Genomic DNA, 18343 nt, shown 5'->3' with positions numbered 1-18343 from the left:
CAACCTCCCTAGGCAATTTATTCCAGTGTGTCACCACCCGGACAGGAAGTTTTTCCTAATGTCCAACCTCAACCTCCCTTGCTGCAGTTTAAGCCCATTGCTTCTTGTTCCATCCTCAGAGGCCAGGAAGAACAATTTTTCTCCCTCCTCCTTGTGACACCCTTTTAGATACCTGAAAACGGCTCTCATGTCCCCCCTCAATCTTCTCTTTTCTAAACTAAACAAGCCCAATTATTTTAGTCTTCCTTCATAGGTCATGTTCTCTAGACCTTTAATCATTCTTGTTGCGCTTCCCTGGTCCTTCTCCAGTTTCTCCAAATCTTTCTTGAAATGCGGTGCCCAGAACTGGACACAATACTCCAACTGAGGCCTAATCAGCACAGAGTAGAGCAGGAGAATGACTTCTCATGTCTTGCTCACAATACACCTGTTAATGGACAGAGCTCTGCACGGGATTGGGTCAGTAATGAAGGAACAGAACGCAAGTTCTCACCTTATTCCAACTAAACTTAACACAGTGTTTCACTCGCCTTTTGAAATCTTGCAGTATCTCGCTTTGGCATTAAATAAAGTAACTGGTTGGTGCATTACAAAGCCAATTTCCCTTGCCTTTAACATCTGCATTTTCACATCTAAAGCTATGAATGGGACACATCCAGCCCACTTCATTAGCTTCATTAACACGGGTCCTACAGTTGATAGATACTTCTTGTGCTGTTATATATCTCTTGAATTCTGTTATTTCCACTCCAACTCATTTGATGGAGTGGGTTTTGCCCACATGATACTATATATTTTTTTGTTAGTCTCTAGGGGAATGTCTAAACTACAAAGATTTTTTGAAAGAGGATATGCCAATTCCCATGGACATGGGAATTTGCATATTTTCTTCCGGTCGCATTTGCAAAAGAGGATCTTTAGAAAATGAAAGTAGTCTGGATGCGTTTTGTTGGGGAAAAAACCCTTTTCGAAAAAACCTCCTTTTTTAGGACTATTTTAAAACACTGGAAGGCATACTGCTCTGTTACTGTGCATTACAGCGGGCATCCGTGGAGTTTCATGGACTGGAAGCGGAGAGCAAAATTTGCCCCCTCAACTTGGACTACTGCCTTACCAAAAGCATATTCATTTCATAGAATCAGAGACTCCCAGGGCTGGAAGAGACCTCAGGAGTCATCGAGTCCAGCCCCCTGCCCAAAGCAGGACCCACCCAACTCAATATTTTTTAGTTTGGAAAAAAGAAGATTAAGGGGGGACATGATAGCGGTTTTCAAATATCTAAAAGGGTGTCACAAGGAGGAAGGAGAAAATTTGTTCCTCTTGGTTTCTGAGGACAGGACAAGGAGTAATGGGCTTAAAGTGCAGCAGGGGAGGTTTAGATTGGACATTAGGAAAAAATTCCTAACTGTCAGGGTGGTCAAATATTGGAATAAATTGCCAAGGGAGGTGGTGGAATCTCCCTCTCTGGAGATATTTAAGAACAGGTTAGATAGACATCTGTCAGGGATGGTGTAGACGGAGCTTGGTCCTGCCTTGAGGGCGGGGGGCTGGACTCGATGACCTCTCGAGGTCCCTTCCAGTCCTATTATTCTATGATTCTATGATTCTAACCCAGCCAGGGCTGTGTCACGCCAGGACTTAAACACCCCTAGGGATGAAGATTCCACCCCCTCCCTAGGGAACCCAGCCCAGCGCTTCCCCACCCTCCTAGGGAAAGAGTTTCTCCTAATCTCCAACCTAGACCTCCCCCACTGCAACTTGAGCCCATTGCTCCTTGTTCTGCCCCCTGCCCCCACTGAGACCATCCTCTCTCCAGCCTCTTTGGAACCTCCCTTCAGGAACTTGAAGGCTGCTCTGAAATCCCCCCTCACCCGTCTCTTCTGCAAACTAAATAAGTCCAGATTATTTCCCTGAATCATCGTTAATGAAAAGGACGGGGACAGCAGAATAAATGACATATGCATTTTATTAGACAAACACTGGAAAGCAACATGAAGTTTCCAACAACATGAGCTCCTGCACCCAAAGAACAAACAATAGCACAACAAATTTTATATACAACATAAGGCCAGACCACTAAAGTTCCAAGTTGATTGGAAATAAAACGGGGAAATACATGCAGGAGGAGCAACAAAGGCGGCAAATGCAGAACAAGTTGCAGAAACAGAACTCAGTGGAATCTGGATGAGCTACGCTAGTCTGGGTTGTAAATTTCTAGACAAGCGGCCACCGGTTTCACCGAATACTGAACCATCAGGATGACACAAATCACTATGAAGAGAGAGCCATGTGCATCGTGTCCTATAATGGACACAGAGACCTCTTTTTGAAATGTGCACTATGTTTGGATAAGAAATGAATGCTCAGAATCAAAAAATCAGTGCTTAACCTAATGGTTCACTTGCCATTCTACAACTTACACAATTGATCTTTGCCTAAAAAAATATGGAATTACACGCGCCACTTGGTCTGGAGAAAAAGGAAAATATATGTGGAAAGAAGGGTGGCTTTGCTGGTTGCACTAGAAATGGGAGAAACAGTGTAATCACCAGAGGTATTCAGAAATTGGAGACCTCTTTTTTTTTCCATACAAAAATTCACTATTTCACTAGAAAAAAAGGTAGCCCTTCCACTGAATATTTTTGACGTAAACCAAATTTGGAGACACTTTTCAGCATTCAGGGAGGAGATGCTGGTGTGTGTGGCTGCACGTTTGGGGGTGAAAATTAACAGAAATATTTGGCTTTGTCAAAAACATTCATTTTGTCAGCATTCTGTTGGAGAAATGTATACTTCCCTTCTTGTTGGACAGGGCTTCTAGGTGGCTACGTGAGAGACAATAAAGACTGAAAAAAGAACAGGTTCAAGACAATGTTTGGAAAGTTCAAACATTTTTTAAGCTTGGTTTGTAAAGTGAAGGTTAGAAAAAGTCGCCTTGATTCGTGGCGGTGGCCCCATTATGGGTGAGGAACGTATCGGCATCAGGAAATCAGAGCGCTATTTCTTTCGGGGAGCGAGGGCGTTGCAATCTGAGCTTTAGCTTTTGTAGCTTCTCCGGGTGGAAGAGGTCTTTGAGACGAACTTCACGCTAGAGCCACTTCCGCCTCCAAGACTCAACCCACCGACGCCTCTTCCACTTCCAGAGCTGAAGCTCCCACCTCCAACGCAGACACCGCTTCCGCCTCCAAGGCCGAGACCGCTTCCGCCTCCAACGCAGACACCGCTTCCTCCTCCCATGCCGAGACCACTTCCGCCTCCGTAGCAGACACCACTTCCTCCTCCCATGCCGAGACCGCTTCCGCCACCATAGCAGACACCGCTTCTGCCTCCATATCCGCCTCCAACAGTTGAGGAGACCACAGCTGCAAAAAGAAAGCGCCGTTCATTTAGATCTCATGGTGCGGTGGCCACCGAGAGGCGGAGAGTGACGAAAGCAAAGCAGTGGTAAAATGTACACCTTGAAATGACTTACAGATATTCACGGCTCCAACACCATCTCCACACAGCCTGTTCGAGGACAGAAGAGAGCACCGTAAGAATTCAAGTCACATTCGTTGGCAAGAGATGGTGGAAGATAAAGCAAAAATAAAACATCAATTAATGTTTTTCCTTAAGGAGTTGAAATTGGCATGCAGAAAACAGGCCCCTTCAGTGCACCAAAACCTCAATTTTCCAACTAAAACAAAAAAAGTTGGGCCTGAAATTTAGACTAGTCTTCAAGGGTTTTTTCTAGTTGTGTTTTGATGCTTCAAAACATTGCAACTTCCCTGCACACCGCTTGACAAAGGGAACGATCACCTTTGCGAATGACTCAAATCGCAGATACTTTTCAGCCACATTTCAAAACAGGTTTCTGTTCAGATTTAAATTGATTCCAGCAGGAAATGACGTGTCTCGGGAAGGAGTTTTCAGGACTGTGGGGCACCTGCCGTTCCCACTGGCTTCAGGTGGGCAATTGGCCGTTCGGCACTTATTACAATCTGGACACAAAGGGTTTGCGTTTCACCTACCTGCTCTCCTCTCCTTCCAGCAGCTTGCGGTAGGTGGCGATCTCGATATCCAGGGCCAGCTTGACGTTCATCAGCTCCTGGTACTCCCGCAGCTGGCGGGCCATGTCCTGCTTGGCCTTCTGCAGGGCATCTTCCAGATCAGCCAGTTTTTCTCGGGCATCCTTGAGGGCCAGTTCTCCACGCTCTTCTGCCTCGGTGATGGCCGCTTGCAGGTTGGCGCACTGTGGGACAGAAGACAAGCTAGCTACACTTCCACAGAAACATCAGACCCTTTGGCCCTCCTCGGATGAAATTGAACCGGCATGGCTGCAGAGAAAGGGGATTCCTCTCTGGGGATTTCATCCCCACCCATCAACTTTAGGACTGATCAGCAGCTGGTGTCACTCATCCTCACTCCAGTGCTCGTGTCAGTGATTTATCCCACTGAGAATTTCTCTCTCTGTGGTTTAATCTAGCACCTTGACAACAATTCACCGGTTCTGGCTAAGGGGCTGCAAGGGAAGGAACATTCGGGATAGGTTCGTGTAGCTTAACCATTTGGGGTCCGGCTCGCCAGACGGTGTATCATGCCACTGGATGTATTGAGTTCAGGGGAGTGACGCTCATTTACACGGCAGTCGGTTCTGCTTGACAGTCGTTTATTCGCTTTCTTTAGAGGCAGAAATATCAGGTGAACTTCTTGATGGCATCTTTACTCTGCGATCCAAGGGGACCGAGGGACCACAGCCGATATCGGCGAGGGTGCATTTGACCCTCTCTTAAGGGGTAGGATGGTCCCAAGTCTTGGACCTGAGACAATGAAACGCCCGCACAGAAAACACCCCCCTGTGGTTTCCGCCGCGCCTACCTGTCTTTTCACACCATCGATTTCAGCCCGCAGCCTCTGGATGCTCCGGTTCAGCTCTGAGATCTCGTGCTTGGTGTTGCGGAGGTCATCCCCGTGCCTGCCCGCGGTCAGCTGCAGCTCTTCATACTGCCATGCACAGAAGGACACACATATCTCATTAAAGTCCACATTCTTTGGGGCAGGCAATGCATGGCATTACGTGTGTGTGGCGTCCAGTACAATCGGTCGCCTCGGCAACCCCGGTCGGTACTTCTGAACGCGCAGCCACACAAACAAGTAAGCACTAATAATAGCGGCCTACAACCGAAGGTGCCTCTGATTGGAACCCAACCCTCACCCCTCAGAGGGCTGAGTTCCAAACAGCACATTCGGTTGTACACCTCTAGGGTTACTATACATGGTTGTACATCGCAATGGTTACAATATCTGATTGTACACCTCTATAATCACTATCACTGTACACAACTATGGTTACTACACATGGTTGTACACCGCTATGATTACTATCCATGGTTGCACACTGCTATGGTTACCATACACGGTTGTACACCGCTATGATTACTATCCATGGTTGCACATTGCTATGGTTACCATACACGGTTTTACACCGCTATGATTACTATCCATGGTTGCACACTGCTATGGTTACCATACACGGTTTTACACCGCTATGGTTACTATCCATGGTTGCACACGGCTATGGTTACCGTACACGGTTGTACATCGCTATGGTTACTATCCACGGTTGCACACGGCTATGGGTACAGTCGTATACCACAATGGTGACTCACCTTTGTTTGGTACCAAGATTCGGCCTCAGCTCGGCTCCTGTTGGCGATATCCTCGTACTGCGCCTTGACCTCCCGGATGATGCTGTCCAGGTCCAGGCTTCGGTTGTTGTCCATGGACAGGACGACAGAGGTGTCGCCGACATGCTGCTGCATCTGGTTCAGCTCCTGCAAGGCGTGCCCGCCCCACAAACAACAATCAAGATCGGGAAAGACTCGTCGCAAACAAGCTTCAGAATTTGGACCATTGCTGGGACCACTCAGCCGCTGGCAGAGACGGCAGGAGACCGGGACTTACCGTCTCGTACAGGGCTCTCAGGAAGTTGATCTCGTCCGTCAGGGAGTCCACCTTGGCACCTAGCTCCACCTTGTTCATGTAGGCAGCATCCACATCCTGAAAGGGAAGCGGGGGTCATGAGCAAAGTTCTTTCACCAGCAATGCTCCGGATTCCCTGGGACCTGCCTGTGCTGCAGTCCCCCGTCTATACCATAGGACTAAGAATCCTCCCTTTGTCCGTCTTCTCTAGTGCAAGCTCTTTGGGGCAAGGCCCGCCTCTTGCTCTGTGTCCGGAGACCGCCTAGCACCGTGGTGCCCGGATCTCTAGGCAGGGTTGTCAATGTGGGGAGGAAACAGGGCAGCTGCCCCCAGGCCTGGTCTGGGAGTCATGGCCAGCATCACTGCTACTGCAGCCGCAGTGGTAGCCGGAGGTCTGGGCCCTTTTCAATAGTGGCCACGTGGTCCGGGCAGTGCAGAATGGCCTATGGGGGGAGACTAGCCTCTTGCCCAAAGCCCCGCCCCTTTTAGGAGGGGCCCGGAGCCTCCCTCCCCCTTTCCCCAGGTCCCTCGGCCCCAGGTGTTGCTGAAAGACAATCTCAAGGCTTGGGACCGCACGACCGTCACTTGCCTTCTTGAGTGTCACAAAGTCATTCTCCGCCACCGTGCGCCTGTTGATTTCATCTTCGTACCTGAGAGAATGGGGCAGAGGGAGGGTCGCTGTTAGGCAAGTCATCGACAGAGACAATCGCAGCCTGTCAGAATAAACGCCCCAAAGAGCAGGTGGCGAGCATGCCGCTCTCTGCTGTCCCCGGGATCTGAATTTCCGTGTGCAGGAGGCGCAGGCGGTGTGCCGTGCGGCGAGGCAAAACCAGAGAAAAACATGCAAAGCCGTGTCTCTGGACAACTACTGCCCAGACAACTGTCTGAAGAGTTTCTCGCTTCCTGGCTGTCCCTCGTTCTCACTGTTTCTTCCCTAAGGCTACGTCTAGACTGCAAGCCTCTTTCGAAAGAGGCTTTTTCGAAAGATACTTTCGAAAAAGCTTCTTTCGAAAACGAGCATCTAGACTACAATCGGTACTTTCGGAAAAGCAAGCTGCTTTTTCGAAAGTGAGCACCCGGACAGTCTGGATGCTCTCTTTCGAAAAAGCACAGTTTGCATTACAGAGCGCCTTTTTTTGAAAGAGCACTTTCGAAAAAAAGGCGTTCTTCCTCGTGAAATGAGGAGTACCGCTGTCGAAAGAAAAGCCGCGTTCTTTTGATTTAATTTTGAAAGACTGCGGCTGTCGTCTAGATGCAGGTGAAGTTTTTTCGAAAAAAGGCTACTTTTTTCGGAAAAAACCCTGCAGTCTAGACACAGCCTAAGAGTTTAAGGAGGCAGCCTCCCAAAGTCTAAAGCGCATGGATGTTTTTACTCACACCAGTAATTGCCTCCCTAAATCCTCGCAGATTCTAGATGGAACTTGTCATCCACAAAATACTGCTACCTCCCGACCTCTTGTGTCCCTTCACTCAACAGAGAGATGTTTAATGGTCCTAATTAATGTTGGAAAAAGTTCAGAAAAGGGCAACCAAAATGAGGAGGGCTTTGGAGCAGTTGCCCTATGAAGAGAGATTAAAAAGACGGGGACTTTTCATCTTAGAAAAAAGAAGACGAAGGGGGGCAAGGACAGAGGTCTATAAAATCACGAGCGGTGTGGAGAAAGCGAATAAGGAAAAGTTATTTCCTTGTTCCCATAACACAAGAACTAGGGGTCACCCAATGAAATGAAGAGGTAGCAGGTTTAAAACAAACAAAAAGAAGTTTTTCTTCATGCTGCACCCAGTCAACCTGTGGAACTCCTTGCCGGAGGATGTTGTGTAGACCAGGACTTTAGCAGGGTTCAAAAAAGAGCTAAACAAATCCAGGGAGGTTAGGTCCATCAATGGCTCTTAGCCAGGATGGGTAGGAATGATCCCTAACCTCTGCTTGTCTGGAAATGGATGACAGAGAAGGGATCATGTGAGAATTCCCTGTTCGGTTCACTCCCTCCGGGGCACCTGGCATTGGCCGCTGTGGGCAGACAGGACACTGAGCTGGATGGACCTTTGCTCTGACCCCGTCTGGCTGCTCTTATGTTCTTCTAATTTAACTATGGGGAAGTGGCAAACGTCCAAACAATATAAGATGCAAACTTGGAAATTTGTTAGCCTTGCCCCTCCCTTTTCGGCTGGATATTACTACACGGAGGCCCTGTATATTTTTTTATATAAGCACCCCAGCACCTGTGGAAATAGGAAACAGGTGAAAGGGAAGGTCTTACTTGTTCTTGAAATCCTCCACCACGTTTTGCATGTTGCTCAGCTCCCCTTCCAGTCTTCCTCTGTCGTTCGTCAGGGTGTTCAGCTGCCTCCGGAGATTGCTGATGTAATTTTCGAAGAGGGGATCGATGTTCATCACCGTTTTTTGTCCCTGCTCCTGCAGCAGGCTCCATTTGGTTTCCAGCACCCTGTTTTGCTGCTCCAGGAATCGGACCTGAAATGCACGAGGATGCAGAAGATGCTTAAGAGGGAGAAGGGGGCATAAAAATCCAGAAAAGCATGACAATAATACGGCTCGTTTCGGGGGAACGGCCATGCAGGTGGAGGATGCTGAGTGCTCTCAGCTCCCGCCGAGCTCCTAGGAGGTAGCGAGCAAGCTGGCGCTGGCAAGAAAATAGCCTAGGCCAGCTCCTCAGCTGGGAAGTGAGTGTAGCAAATTTGACTTCAAGGATCCTGCCCAAGTTACAATGTAATTAGAAGCCATTTCCCCCTGTTCCTTAGAGAATATACCTCCCCCACGGCCATCCCTGGGGGGGCACGGGACCTGGGCCATCGCCCCCCCGTGCCCCAGGCGTGGGCCCAAGTGCACCCCCTCCCGCAGCCCCCGCCTACCTCAGCTCCAACCCCTGCCCTGCCCCGCCCCTTTCTTTCTCCCAAGCTCCACCCCTACCCCACCCTTTTCTTTCTCCCTAGCTCCACCCCTGCCCCGCCCCTTTCTTTCTCCCAAGCTCCACCCCTGCCCCGCCCCTTTCTTTCTCCCAAGCTCCGCCCCTGCCCCACCCCTTCCTTTTTCCCAAGCTCCGCCCCTGCCCCGCCCCTTCCTGCTTCTGCCCTTCCCCTTGCCCCCTGTGCTGCACCACATGAGCCAGGGGATTACTGGGGGGCTAGGTGGCAGTGAGGGCCACCTCCCCTGTCCTCTCTATGGCGATGGGAGCCGGAGTGACCCGGCAGCCTGCCCCACTGCCCCCTCTCCTGGCCCACTGCACCCCACTTCTCTGCCTTGTGCTGGGGCCACTGTGACTCCCACTTCCAGGGAGAGTGCGGGTTGGGGTGACCTCTGCTGCTGCCCAGCACAAGGCCTGTCCACAGGATGGTGGAGGCTGCCACCGTGGGGGCCCCCCAAAGTGCAGGGCCTGGGGCAGCCGCCCCGAACCATCCTGTGGACTCTCCACTGAGCAGCCAGGGCAAGATATCTGTGCCCTCTGAAATTATTGACGCCTGCTCCAAGTGGCTGTAAAATGAGATGGAGACGGACAGGCTGTATGCGGGACATGGGACAAGGCCAGGGGACAATTAACGTCTAAGTGGAAAATAAATCTCAGGTATTTATGATCCTCCTTAAAGGAGCCGAGTGTAGAGAATGACAATGTCACATTGGCTCTGAGCACAAATGCAGGCGGATTGCTCAACAAGAATGAGAAGTGGGTTTTGTTCTGCCCTGATTCTGTTTGTTCTGGCAAATCTAACTGCAATCCGCAAAGAGATGATTTGGTTAAGTCCTCCCAATACCTTGACTCTAAAAGACCCACTCACGTGTCAGTATTATCAAGTCTGGAGGTCTGGTTCTGTGTGCCTTCTCATTTTTCCATCTGGGTGCAGAATAAATTTTGTTCTGTGCACCAATATATGGGCAGATGTGCACCACCCTTAGACACACGGGCTGCCAGCGGGGGGCGCTCTGCTAATCAGCTGAGCGGCATTTGAATGTGTCTTGGGCAGCCGCCCAAGCACTCAACTTACAGGGAACACTAGTCTGGTTCCCTGTTAGCTTACATGGATACAGCTCCATTCCCTGGCCATTTTCTAGCTAATAGATATTCAGTAAGAGCCTCTCCAGGCCAGATGCAAATGTCAGCTAAAAGGGGCTGATAGATTCTCCCCGCCCGGCTCTATTTGCGAGTGGATAAAGCCACAGAGCCCTACCAAATTCACAGTCCATTTGGGTCACTGTCGTGGTCACGGGAGTTTTTAAATGGCATATTTCATGACTTCAGATAGTTACATCTGAAATCACATGGGGGCATCATTGGAGGGCTCCTGACCCAAAAAGGAGCCATGGGGTGTGAGATTACTGTGGGGGGGGGGGGGTTGCACACAGCTGCCCTTACCTTCTGCCCAGCTGCTGGTAGCAGCGTTGCCTTCCAAGCTGGGCAGCTGGGGAGCAGCGGCTGCTGGCCGGGAACCCAGCTCTGAAGGCAGGGCTACCACCAGCAGCAGTGCAGAAGGAAGGACAGCCTGAGATGTTGCTGACCCTCCCCCCCCTTACTTCTGTGCTGCTGCCAGCAGAGTTGGGCCCACTCAGCACCCTCGGCTGTCTGGGCCCCCAGCTCTGAAGGCAGCAGGACAGAAGTCAGAGCGAATGGGTATGGGATTGCCATCCTGACTTCGGCACTGCTGCTGGCGGAGCGCTGCCTTCAGAGCTGGGTACCCGGCCCACATTACAAGCCTCGCTCTCCAGTTACCCAGCACTGAAGTAAAGGGGCAATCCCACGGCCCTCCTACAAGAACCTTCTGCAACTCCCCTTTGGGTCAGGACCCCCACTTGAGCCATGCGGCTCCCCCAGGAAATCTGTAGTGTCCAGCAGCACACAAAGAGGCAAATTCCCCGAGAGGACACCGGATTTCACACCCCAAGATGCGTTTTGCAAGGCTGTGAATCCGGCAGGGCCCTCCTGCTAAGGAAATGCAGGTGTGTCCCTCCCCGCGGCACCAGCCAGGCAAAAGAGCTGCGAAGTCGTCTCTCTCACCTTGTCAATGAAGGAGGCGAATTTATTGTTGAGGGTTTTGATCTGCTCCTTCTCCTCTTGCTTCACTCTCTGGATGCTGGGGTCGAGCTCCACGTTGAGAGGTTTCAGGAGGCTCTGGTTGATGGTTACTTCTTGGATCCCGCCAGGGGGGCACACTGGGAACCCAGGGCCACCTCGTCCACCACCAAACCCGGCTCCAGAGAACCCATAGCCGCCAGCAGCTCCGGCCCCACAACCGAACCCGTAGCCGGCACCTCCCGCAAAGCCAGCCGGTCCAGGAGCGCCACACAGAAAGCCACCGCTGCCTCCGGCCATGGAGATGCGGTTAGATCCACCTAGATTGTAGAGGCTCCGGCTGCCGAAGCCAGAGCCGGCGCCCACAGCCCTGCCGGCGCCAGCGCCGCAGCCTCTGGCCCGGGACACCGAATACGAGCTGTAGCTGGTACGGCAGCTGTTTGGGACGACGGCAGAGCAGGCGCTGAAGCCGCGTTTGCCGCCCTGGAGTCTGATGCTGGCTTGGTGGGACATTGTCGTGGGTCTGGGTAAACCGAAGTCACGGGAGGAAGGAAGGAAGGAGAGAGGTTTCTGGAGAGTACAGAGCAATGAAGAGAAGGATGCACCTCTGTTCTCCGAGGCTGAGGGTGCCTCTTTTATTTGCTTGAACAATTGGGATTGGCTTGACGAGGCGGATTATCTGCCTGATGAATTGGGCAAGGCATGCCCTGCAGCGGTGCGAACAGTGAGGTCATCCCTTCGCCACACCCCAGTGCAAAGCGATTGCTGCATCTCTGAGCAACACGGCGACTGTTTGGAAATAACTGTCGCCTCTAGGCCTCTGCCTGGGCAAGACGAGAAGCAGTGTGAACGAGGGCACGGCCGGTGCACGTCATTCGGGGCCCGAAGGACCCAACCGCGGGAACGCGCTGCGGTCACCCGGTTCGCTCCAGCCTTACACTTCGTCAGGGCCGAGTCTCGTCCTGGCAGTCCCGGCTCTCCCTTCAGAGCAAGGTCGCCTGGGTCGCTCTGTGCCAAAGCGAGCAGGCCATCCGATCGATCGGTCCTGCTCCCGTGCAAAACTGCTTCCCTCCACTCCCTGCGGCAGCAGAAGAGAGAGAGAATCAAACGTTCTGTTGTCAGCTTTTTTGGCACTTTCGTTTTACAGGATCCCTCAAGCGCACAAACCTGGCGAGACCCACAACACACCTCTGACAGTCACCCAGGAACCCCTGCCACAACCCCCCTTGCCAGCTCTGTCCACACATCTATACAAGCGACACCATCAACAGGATGTAACCACGTCAGCCTCCACATCAGGGGCTCCTACAACTGCACGTCCACCAATGTGATCTGTGCCATCGAGCGCCAGCAGTGCGCCTCTGCCAGGTGCATTGGGAATGGTAACACACACAAACCTGTAGGGGAACGTGTTAACCTGCCTGGCCATTCAAGCATGGATTTAAAAGTAGCCATTGTTCCACAAAGGAACCTCACTAGCCAGTTACAGAGCAGGCCTGCAGAACTGGAATTCATCTACAAATTTGACACTGTTATCCTGGGCTTGAATGAAGACAGTAACTGGTTGGCGCACTACAAAGCCAATTTCCCCTGCCTTTAACATCCACGTTTTCACATCAAAAGCTATGAGTGGGACACAAGCACACACATTTCTATATCTATCTATCGATCTCTCGGTTTCTGTTATTTCCACCCCCGTGCGCAGTGTAGACATACCCTAAAGTACCACAGGACCCCTCGTTGTTTTTAAAGTTACAGACTCACCCGGCGACCCCTCTGAGACTTTTCTTTTCATGCTACACGAGACTCATGAATCACCATGGTGCTTCGCACCGCTGGACTGGATTTCCCAAAGTGTTCAGCTCTCGTGAGGGCCTTAAATGAGTGTCAGAGACTCAAAAAGGCTCAGGACCCAAAATGCGTTTGAGAAGGTGTTGGTGGATAAGAAACCTAAACCAGAGATGTTGTAGAAAAGTAGACAGGATCGGCAGCGCTGACATGGCTGGAACTGGGGATACATTGAAATAGCAAGAGAGGTTGAGGTTGGACATTAGGAAAAACTTCCTCATTGTCCAGGTGGTTAAACACTGGAATAAATTGCCTAGGGAGGTTGTGGAATCTCCATCACGAGATATCTAAGAGCAGGCTGGACACACACCTGTCAGGGATGATCTAGACGGTGCCTGGTCCCGCCGTGAGGGCAGGGGGCTGGACTCGATGACATCTGGAGGCCCCTTCCCGTTCTACTGTTCTGGGATTCCGCAATAACTCCACTAAAATCAATGAGACTCTGGATTTGCGTCAGCTGCCCATCTGGACACATAAGTAGAGAAAAGCCGAGATAATGTCACAGAGACAGCCTGGAAATCCCTGAGCGTTGAGTGAGGTAATAAGTCGGCTCACCCCCCTTCTCTCCCTGATACCCGGGGACCCCCCTGGCCACCACGACCCCCCATTCTTCGGGGCTGATCTCACCCATTCAGGGGGGTTTGTATGGATTTACACAGAGATCAGGGGTCCCCCTACAATTTTCCAACTGTGCAGAGGGAGTTTTGGCTTGTGCGCCAATATGAGGCCACGGGTGCTGGTTTGGACACACGTTCCCGGCTGCCAGAGCAGAAACCCCCTCCCCTTCCCTACCATGCAGCATGTCCCGCGTCCAGCCGCCGGAGTGGACCCCACCCTCCCTGCCACGGCAGGTCCCGCCCCCCACCCCAGCAGCTCCCCCACGACGCTGTCTCAGCCGGCCCCGCCTGCCGGAGCAGCCAGATGGGCTGGGGAAGATTTTTTGTGCGCGGCTGCACAGGCGTGCTCCTTATCACGAACTATGCCTGAGATGTTCACAGCTGCCCTTACCCTGTGGGCGCGACCGTCCCCTCACTTGCTGTGAAACTGCTCAGTCTTCGTTTTACTGGAAGAAACAAAGGAGACGAAATTCACCCGGAAACTGATGCTGCTTAAGCCCTGTGCTGGCTCTATGAAACTCGACAAACTCCCGTCTCCGCTGCCCTGCTCAGACACGGCTTACAAACCCTGGTGGATTTTCCAGACCTTTGAAACTCTTAAAATCAGGTGCGCTACACAGAGTTGCTTGACCATGCCTGGTATTCACTAAACCCCTTCCTCTCCCATTGACTTGGGTACGCGCAAGAGCGTTCAGGTTTAGGCCACAACTAACTCTGCCCATGTGTTCGGTGCGCTGGTATTTGCCTCGCCTCGCCAGTAGAGTGAAGGAAATCTCCTAAGTGTGTTTAACAGGCCCTTGTCAAATCGTCATTTCCTTGTGAAATTAAAATGATTACCCAATCAACCAGTGACACTCGGCCTTAATTGTGACAATGGCCTGTCTCAATTTCGCCATGCAAGCTGTGGCCAGTTTTCCTGTCGCGCTCACTAAACAGCCTGGTTAAAATAGTTTTCATCTCAAAATAAATAAGAACATAAGCACGGCCAGACTGGGTCAGACCAAAGGTCCATGTAGCCACAGTCCTGTCTGCCCACATTGGCCAAAGCCAGGTGCCCCAGAGGGAGAGAACAGAACAGGTAGTGATCAAGCGATCTTTCTCCTGCCATCCATCTCCACCCTCTGACAAACAGGCTAGGGACACCATTCCTACCCATCGTGGATTAATGGACTTCACCTCCATGAATCTATCTAGCTCTTCTTTGAATCCTGTAAAGTCCTGGTCTTCACCACATCCTCTGGCAAGGAGTTCCACAGGTTGACTGTGTGTTGCATGAAGAAATACTTCCTTTTGTTTGTTTTAAACCTGCTACCTCTTCATTTCATTGGATGACCCTTAGTTCTCATGTTGAGAACAAGTAAATAACTTTCCCTTACTCGCTTTCTCCACACCAGTCATGATTTTATAGACCTCTATCACTTCCCCCCTTTGTCTCCTCTTTTCTAAGCTGAAAAGTCCCCGTCTCTTTAATCGCTCTTCCTTCCAAGCCCCTGATCCTTTTTGTTGCCCTTTTCGGAACCTTTTCCAATGCCGATAGATCTTTTTGGAGATGAGACGACCACATCTGCATGCAGGATTCAAGAAGTGGGTGTCCCTTGGATTTATAGAGAGGCAATACGATATTTTCTCATTCTCTATCCCTTTCTTAATGATCCCCAACATTCTGTTGGCGTGTTTGCCGGCCGCAGACCATGGCATGGATGTTTTCAGAGACCTCTCCTCCAAGATCTCTTTTCATTCACACTTTCTGGGAGGCGGGGGAGAGTCACTGTGCTGCAGACAGCCAAAGCAGGCTACTTTCCGGTGGTTCTGAATGCTTGGGGGTTAGAACCGAAAGTGGGTTGCAACACTGTTTGTAGCAAGGTGCTAGATTGCGACCACCGGATTTTTTGTACTTGCGTGTGCTCCATTTTCCTACCTTCTCTTTGGCTCTTTTCATCTAGGCTCTTACTGGGAAGGCGGGCTAGCCATCTCAACCGTCTTTCTTGGCTTTTTCTCAAGGCTTGTCTTCCCGCAAGCCACCGGCTTTGTGTCTGGCGTCACCAGGGATCCAGCTGGCAGGTGGAAGTACAATCCAAGGGATGGTCCCGTTTCAATCAGGTTCACACAGGGACGCTCTGAGACAGTGGGTGCATTCCGGCGAATTGAAGACTACATGATTCATGCCAAATCTGTTGACACAGGCAGAGTGAGCTCACAGCCACCTACCCCTGGGAACGCTCCAGCCTGACGATGAGCACATCGAAGGACCTGCAGGCTGTCAGAATGGGATGGAGCAATGACTGGGGACGAGCCCCGAAGGGCTGCGAAAACACCCTGACTTCCCGTCCCCTCGCAGTCGCGTGAGGGGTGGGTGAGATTCTGTGGCCTGCACTGTGCAGGGGGTCAGACTAGATGATCATAATGGTCCCTTCTGACCTTAAAGTCTATGAGTCTATGAGGCCGGGAGGGTCCCAGAAAGGTCGTGGGGTCCCGGGTGGGCCCGCGTTCGGGTCTCTCCGACCCCAGGGCGTGGCATTCTATTAGAAAACTGGAAGGCACGGTGACGGGCCGGTGGCGTGAGCGAGCGACGCAGTGGGGGGGGGGGGGGGAGTCTGTTTTTGGGCCGACTTCTGTGGGTGGGGGAGGCCAGTGTTTGAGTGACACGGAGGTTGTCGGGAAATCAGAGAGCTGGGGGGGGAGGGAGGGTTCTGAGGCAGGGAGGGGTAAAGGGACCAAAATGTAAGCCGCCCTCACTCCAGCTCTAGGCCCCTTCTGCTTTCTGGAGGGGCCTTGAGTCTGAGGTGCCAAAATCGGGGAGGGGGGAGGAAGGGGCACAAGGCCTTAGCCAGGGAGCCCAGGCCGCTGTGGGGAGCTGCGGCAGACCCTCCCCCGAGTGGGGTGCAGGGAGCTGAGAGCAACCCCGGGCTCGTAGCCCTGCTCCCCAGGCTCTCCGGGGGCAGGAGGAGGGGCCGGGACTCTGCACCGGCTCCCACAGGCTCCCCCCGACCTGGCTCGGGGATGCAGCCCGGCCAGGGGACGGCGACATGGCTGGGGGCTGCCCTCAGCCCCCCACACCCTGGGCTGGTGGAGGGTCCCTGGGGCTCTTCGGGCTGCAGCTCGGATGCTCATTTCCTCTCAGCCGGAGCCGGGGGGGGAGAGAGGCCATGCTCCTCCACCTGCCCTGGGCCGGGGGGCTGGGACATGGGCTGCCTGCCTCCACCTCGGTGGGGGATCCTGACCCCCCACTTTTGGGAGCACTCCAGCACCTTGGGGGCCACCCTACCCCCAGAGCCTCCGGGTGGCTGGAGCCAGACCCTTGACTGCCTGCACCCCGGGAGCTCCGGGGCGGGGAAGAGCCCACACTGGGGGGGTCGAGGCTCTATGGGGAGGGCAGGCCAGCCAGGGTCCAGCCTTCCCAACCCCCTGCCCCTCTCGGAGTGTCACGGCTCAAGACAAGGGGGAGCAGGCTGTGACGGCGCGTTGGGGTCCCCCGTCTCCTGCACCCCGAAATGGCGCAAACAGACTGCACCAGCCAGTGGAATTGAGGGTGGTTTACTGCTCCTCCAGCACAGCGCAGCACAGATGTAATCTGGTCACAGGAACTGGGCTAGGATGCCTCAGGCCCCCTTGAGATGGGGGAGACTGGGCCCCTAAACTCCAGCTCCTCTCCCTAGGCTCTCCTCCATGCCCTCCGACAGCCAGCAACCAACTCCCTCACTTCCAGCCCTGCCCCCCAGCCAAGGCAGCATTCCACCTTCCTTTGTTCCTCTCCATGGGGGGTGTCTGGCCACTGGTTTGCATAGTGACTCATCCTGTTTTGCTGGGTCGTGGTACCCACAGCAGCCAGTGGGGGTTCCCCCAGAGCCAGCAGCATAGAAACCAGCCAGGTACCCCCACTACGTCACAGTTCTCCCCCCTCCGAGAGCGAACTGAGCAGGGTCACTCCGCTCGTGACCTAGGGAAGTTCGGGTCCTCTGCGTGGGAACCCGCCCTGAGGACATGGGTGCTCCCCTTGACTCGGGCCGGCCGTGGCGAGGCCCCACATGAATTGGCTTCCCTCTGTCCACTCGCCGCCCCGCTCCAGGGTGACTGGCCCAGGCCTGTCCTCGGGGGTCACACCCACCCTTCCGCTGGCCTTGATCTCTGGCCGGGGTCTCTCGGGCCAGGGCCATGAGCCCAGCGAGCCTTCTCTGGACAGCCAGGGCGGCTTCCACCCCCGATGCTCCATCCAGGGAGGACTTCCCCTCCCATAACTCTCTCAGCAAGCCCAGAGGGTCTATCTGGGGTAGAGACCCCCAAGCCGCGTTCCTCCTGTCTTGGGCCTTCCCGCCCCTCTGGCAGGAGTCACAGGACCGGCAGTACCGCTGCACGGCTGTAAAGATTCCCGGCCAATAGAAGTGCTGGAGCAGCTTCAGCCGGGTGCTCCGGATCCCCCGGTGGCCCCCAACGGGGACATCGTGGGCCAAATACAGCAGCTTGAGGCGATACTTTCGGGGGACGACCAGCTGCCGCTCTACCCTCCATGCCCTCGCCTTCCTGGGGGGGAGCCACTCACGGAACAGGAGCCCACGCTCCCGCAGGAATCTCTCCTGGCCACCTCTCCCCCGGGGCTGAGCTGCACGGAGGCCAGCCTGGTCCCTCAGCCTCTGCAAGGAGGGGTCTGCCTGCACCTCAGCCTGGAATTCAGCTGCTGAGGCAGGGATCGGGACCTGTCCCCCACCTCTGCCTAGGTCCGGAGTCCCAGCCTGGCTGGACCCCGTGTCCACTGGGATGGGACCCTGAGGACGCTGCCAGGAGTCCTTCCCTGGACCCACGTTGTCAGCCCCCCGCTGGCTCTGGCTCCGGGTAGTGACTAGAGCCCGCTGGGATTCATGGGGCCACTCCTCTAGGTCGTTCCCCATCAGCACCTCGGTG

The 18343-nt window shown here is 53.3% G+C and overlaps 1 protein-coding gene across 1 annotated transcript; it reads right to left on the bottom strand.

The window, feature by feature from the left end:
- Positions 1-1948: 1948 nt before the first annotated feature.
- Positions 1949-11606, bottom strand: LOC102462751 (keratin, type II cytoskeletal 75-like). Its single transcript, XM_006122699.4, has 9 exons — positions 10968-11606; positions 8223-8434; positions 6551-6611; positions 5944-6039; positions 5649-5813; positions 4858-4983; positions 4011-4231; positions 3473-3507; positions 1949-3362 (listed from the first exon to the last, which is right to left on the bottom strand). Exons 1-9 carry the CDS (start codon positions 11493-11495, stop codon positions 3037-3039), a joined length of 1770 nt encoding a protein of 589 aa, XP_006122761.2. The 5' UTR covers positions 11496-11606; the 3' UTR covers positions 1949-3036.
- Between the last annotated feature and the right edge of the window lie 6737 nt (positions 11607-18343).

Source organism: Pelodiscus sinensis, chromosome 19, assembly GCF_049634645.1.
Source record: "Pelodiscus sinensis isolate JC-2024 chromosome 19, ASM4963464v1, whole genome shotgun sequence".
In the NCBI taxonomy this organism is placed as follows: domain Eukaryota; kingdom Metazoa; phylum Chordata; order Testudines; family Trionychidae; genus Pelodiscus; species Pelodiscus sinensis.
The sequence above is the reverse complement of the archived record's forward strand: the minus strand, read 5'-3'. Positions and strand labels throughout refer to the sequence as shown.

Excerpts from the sequence above, each read along its gene's own strand:
- LOC102462751 (XM_006122699.4), bottom strand. The coding sequence starts at position 11,495 with ATGTCCCACCAAGCCAGCATCAGACTCCAGGGCGGCAAACGCGGCTTC. Across the intron at positions 6,612-8,222 it reads GTGGAGGATTTCAAGAACAA|GTACGAAGATGAAATCAACA; the intron begins GTAAGACCTTCC and ends CCATTCTCTCAG. Across the intron at positions 4,984-5,648 it reads AATCTTGGTACCAAACAAAG|TATGAAGAGCTGCAGCTGAC; the intron begins GTGAGTCACCAT and ends TGTGCATGGCAG.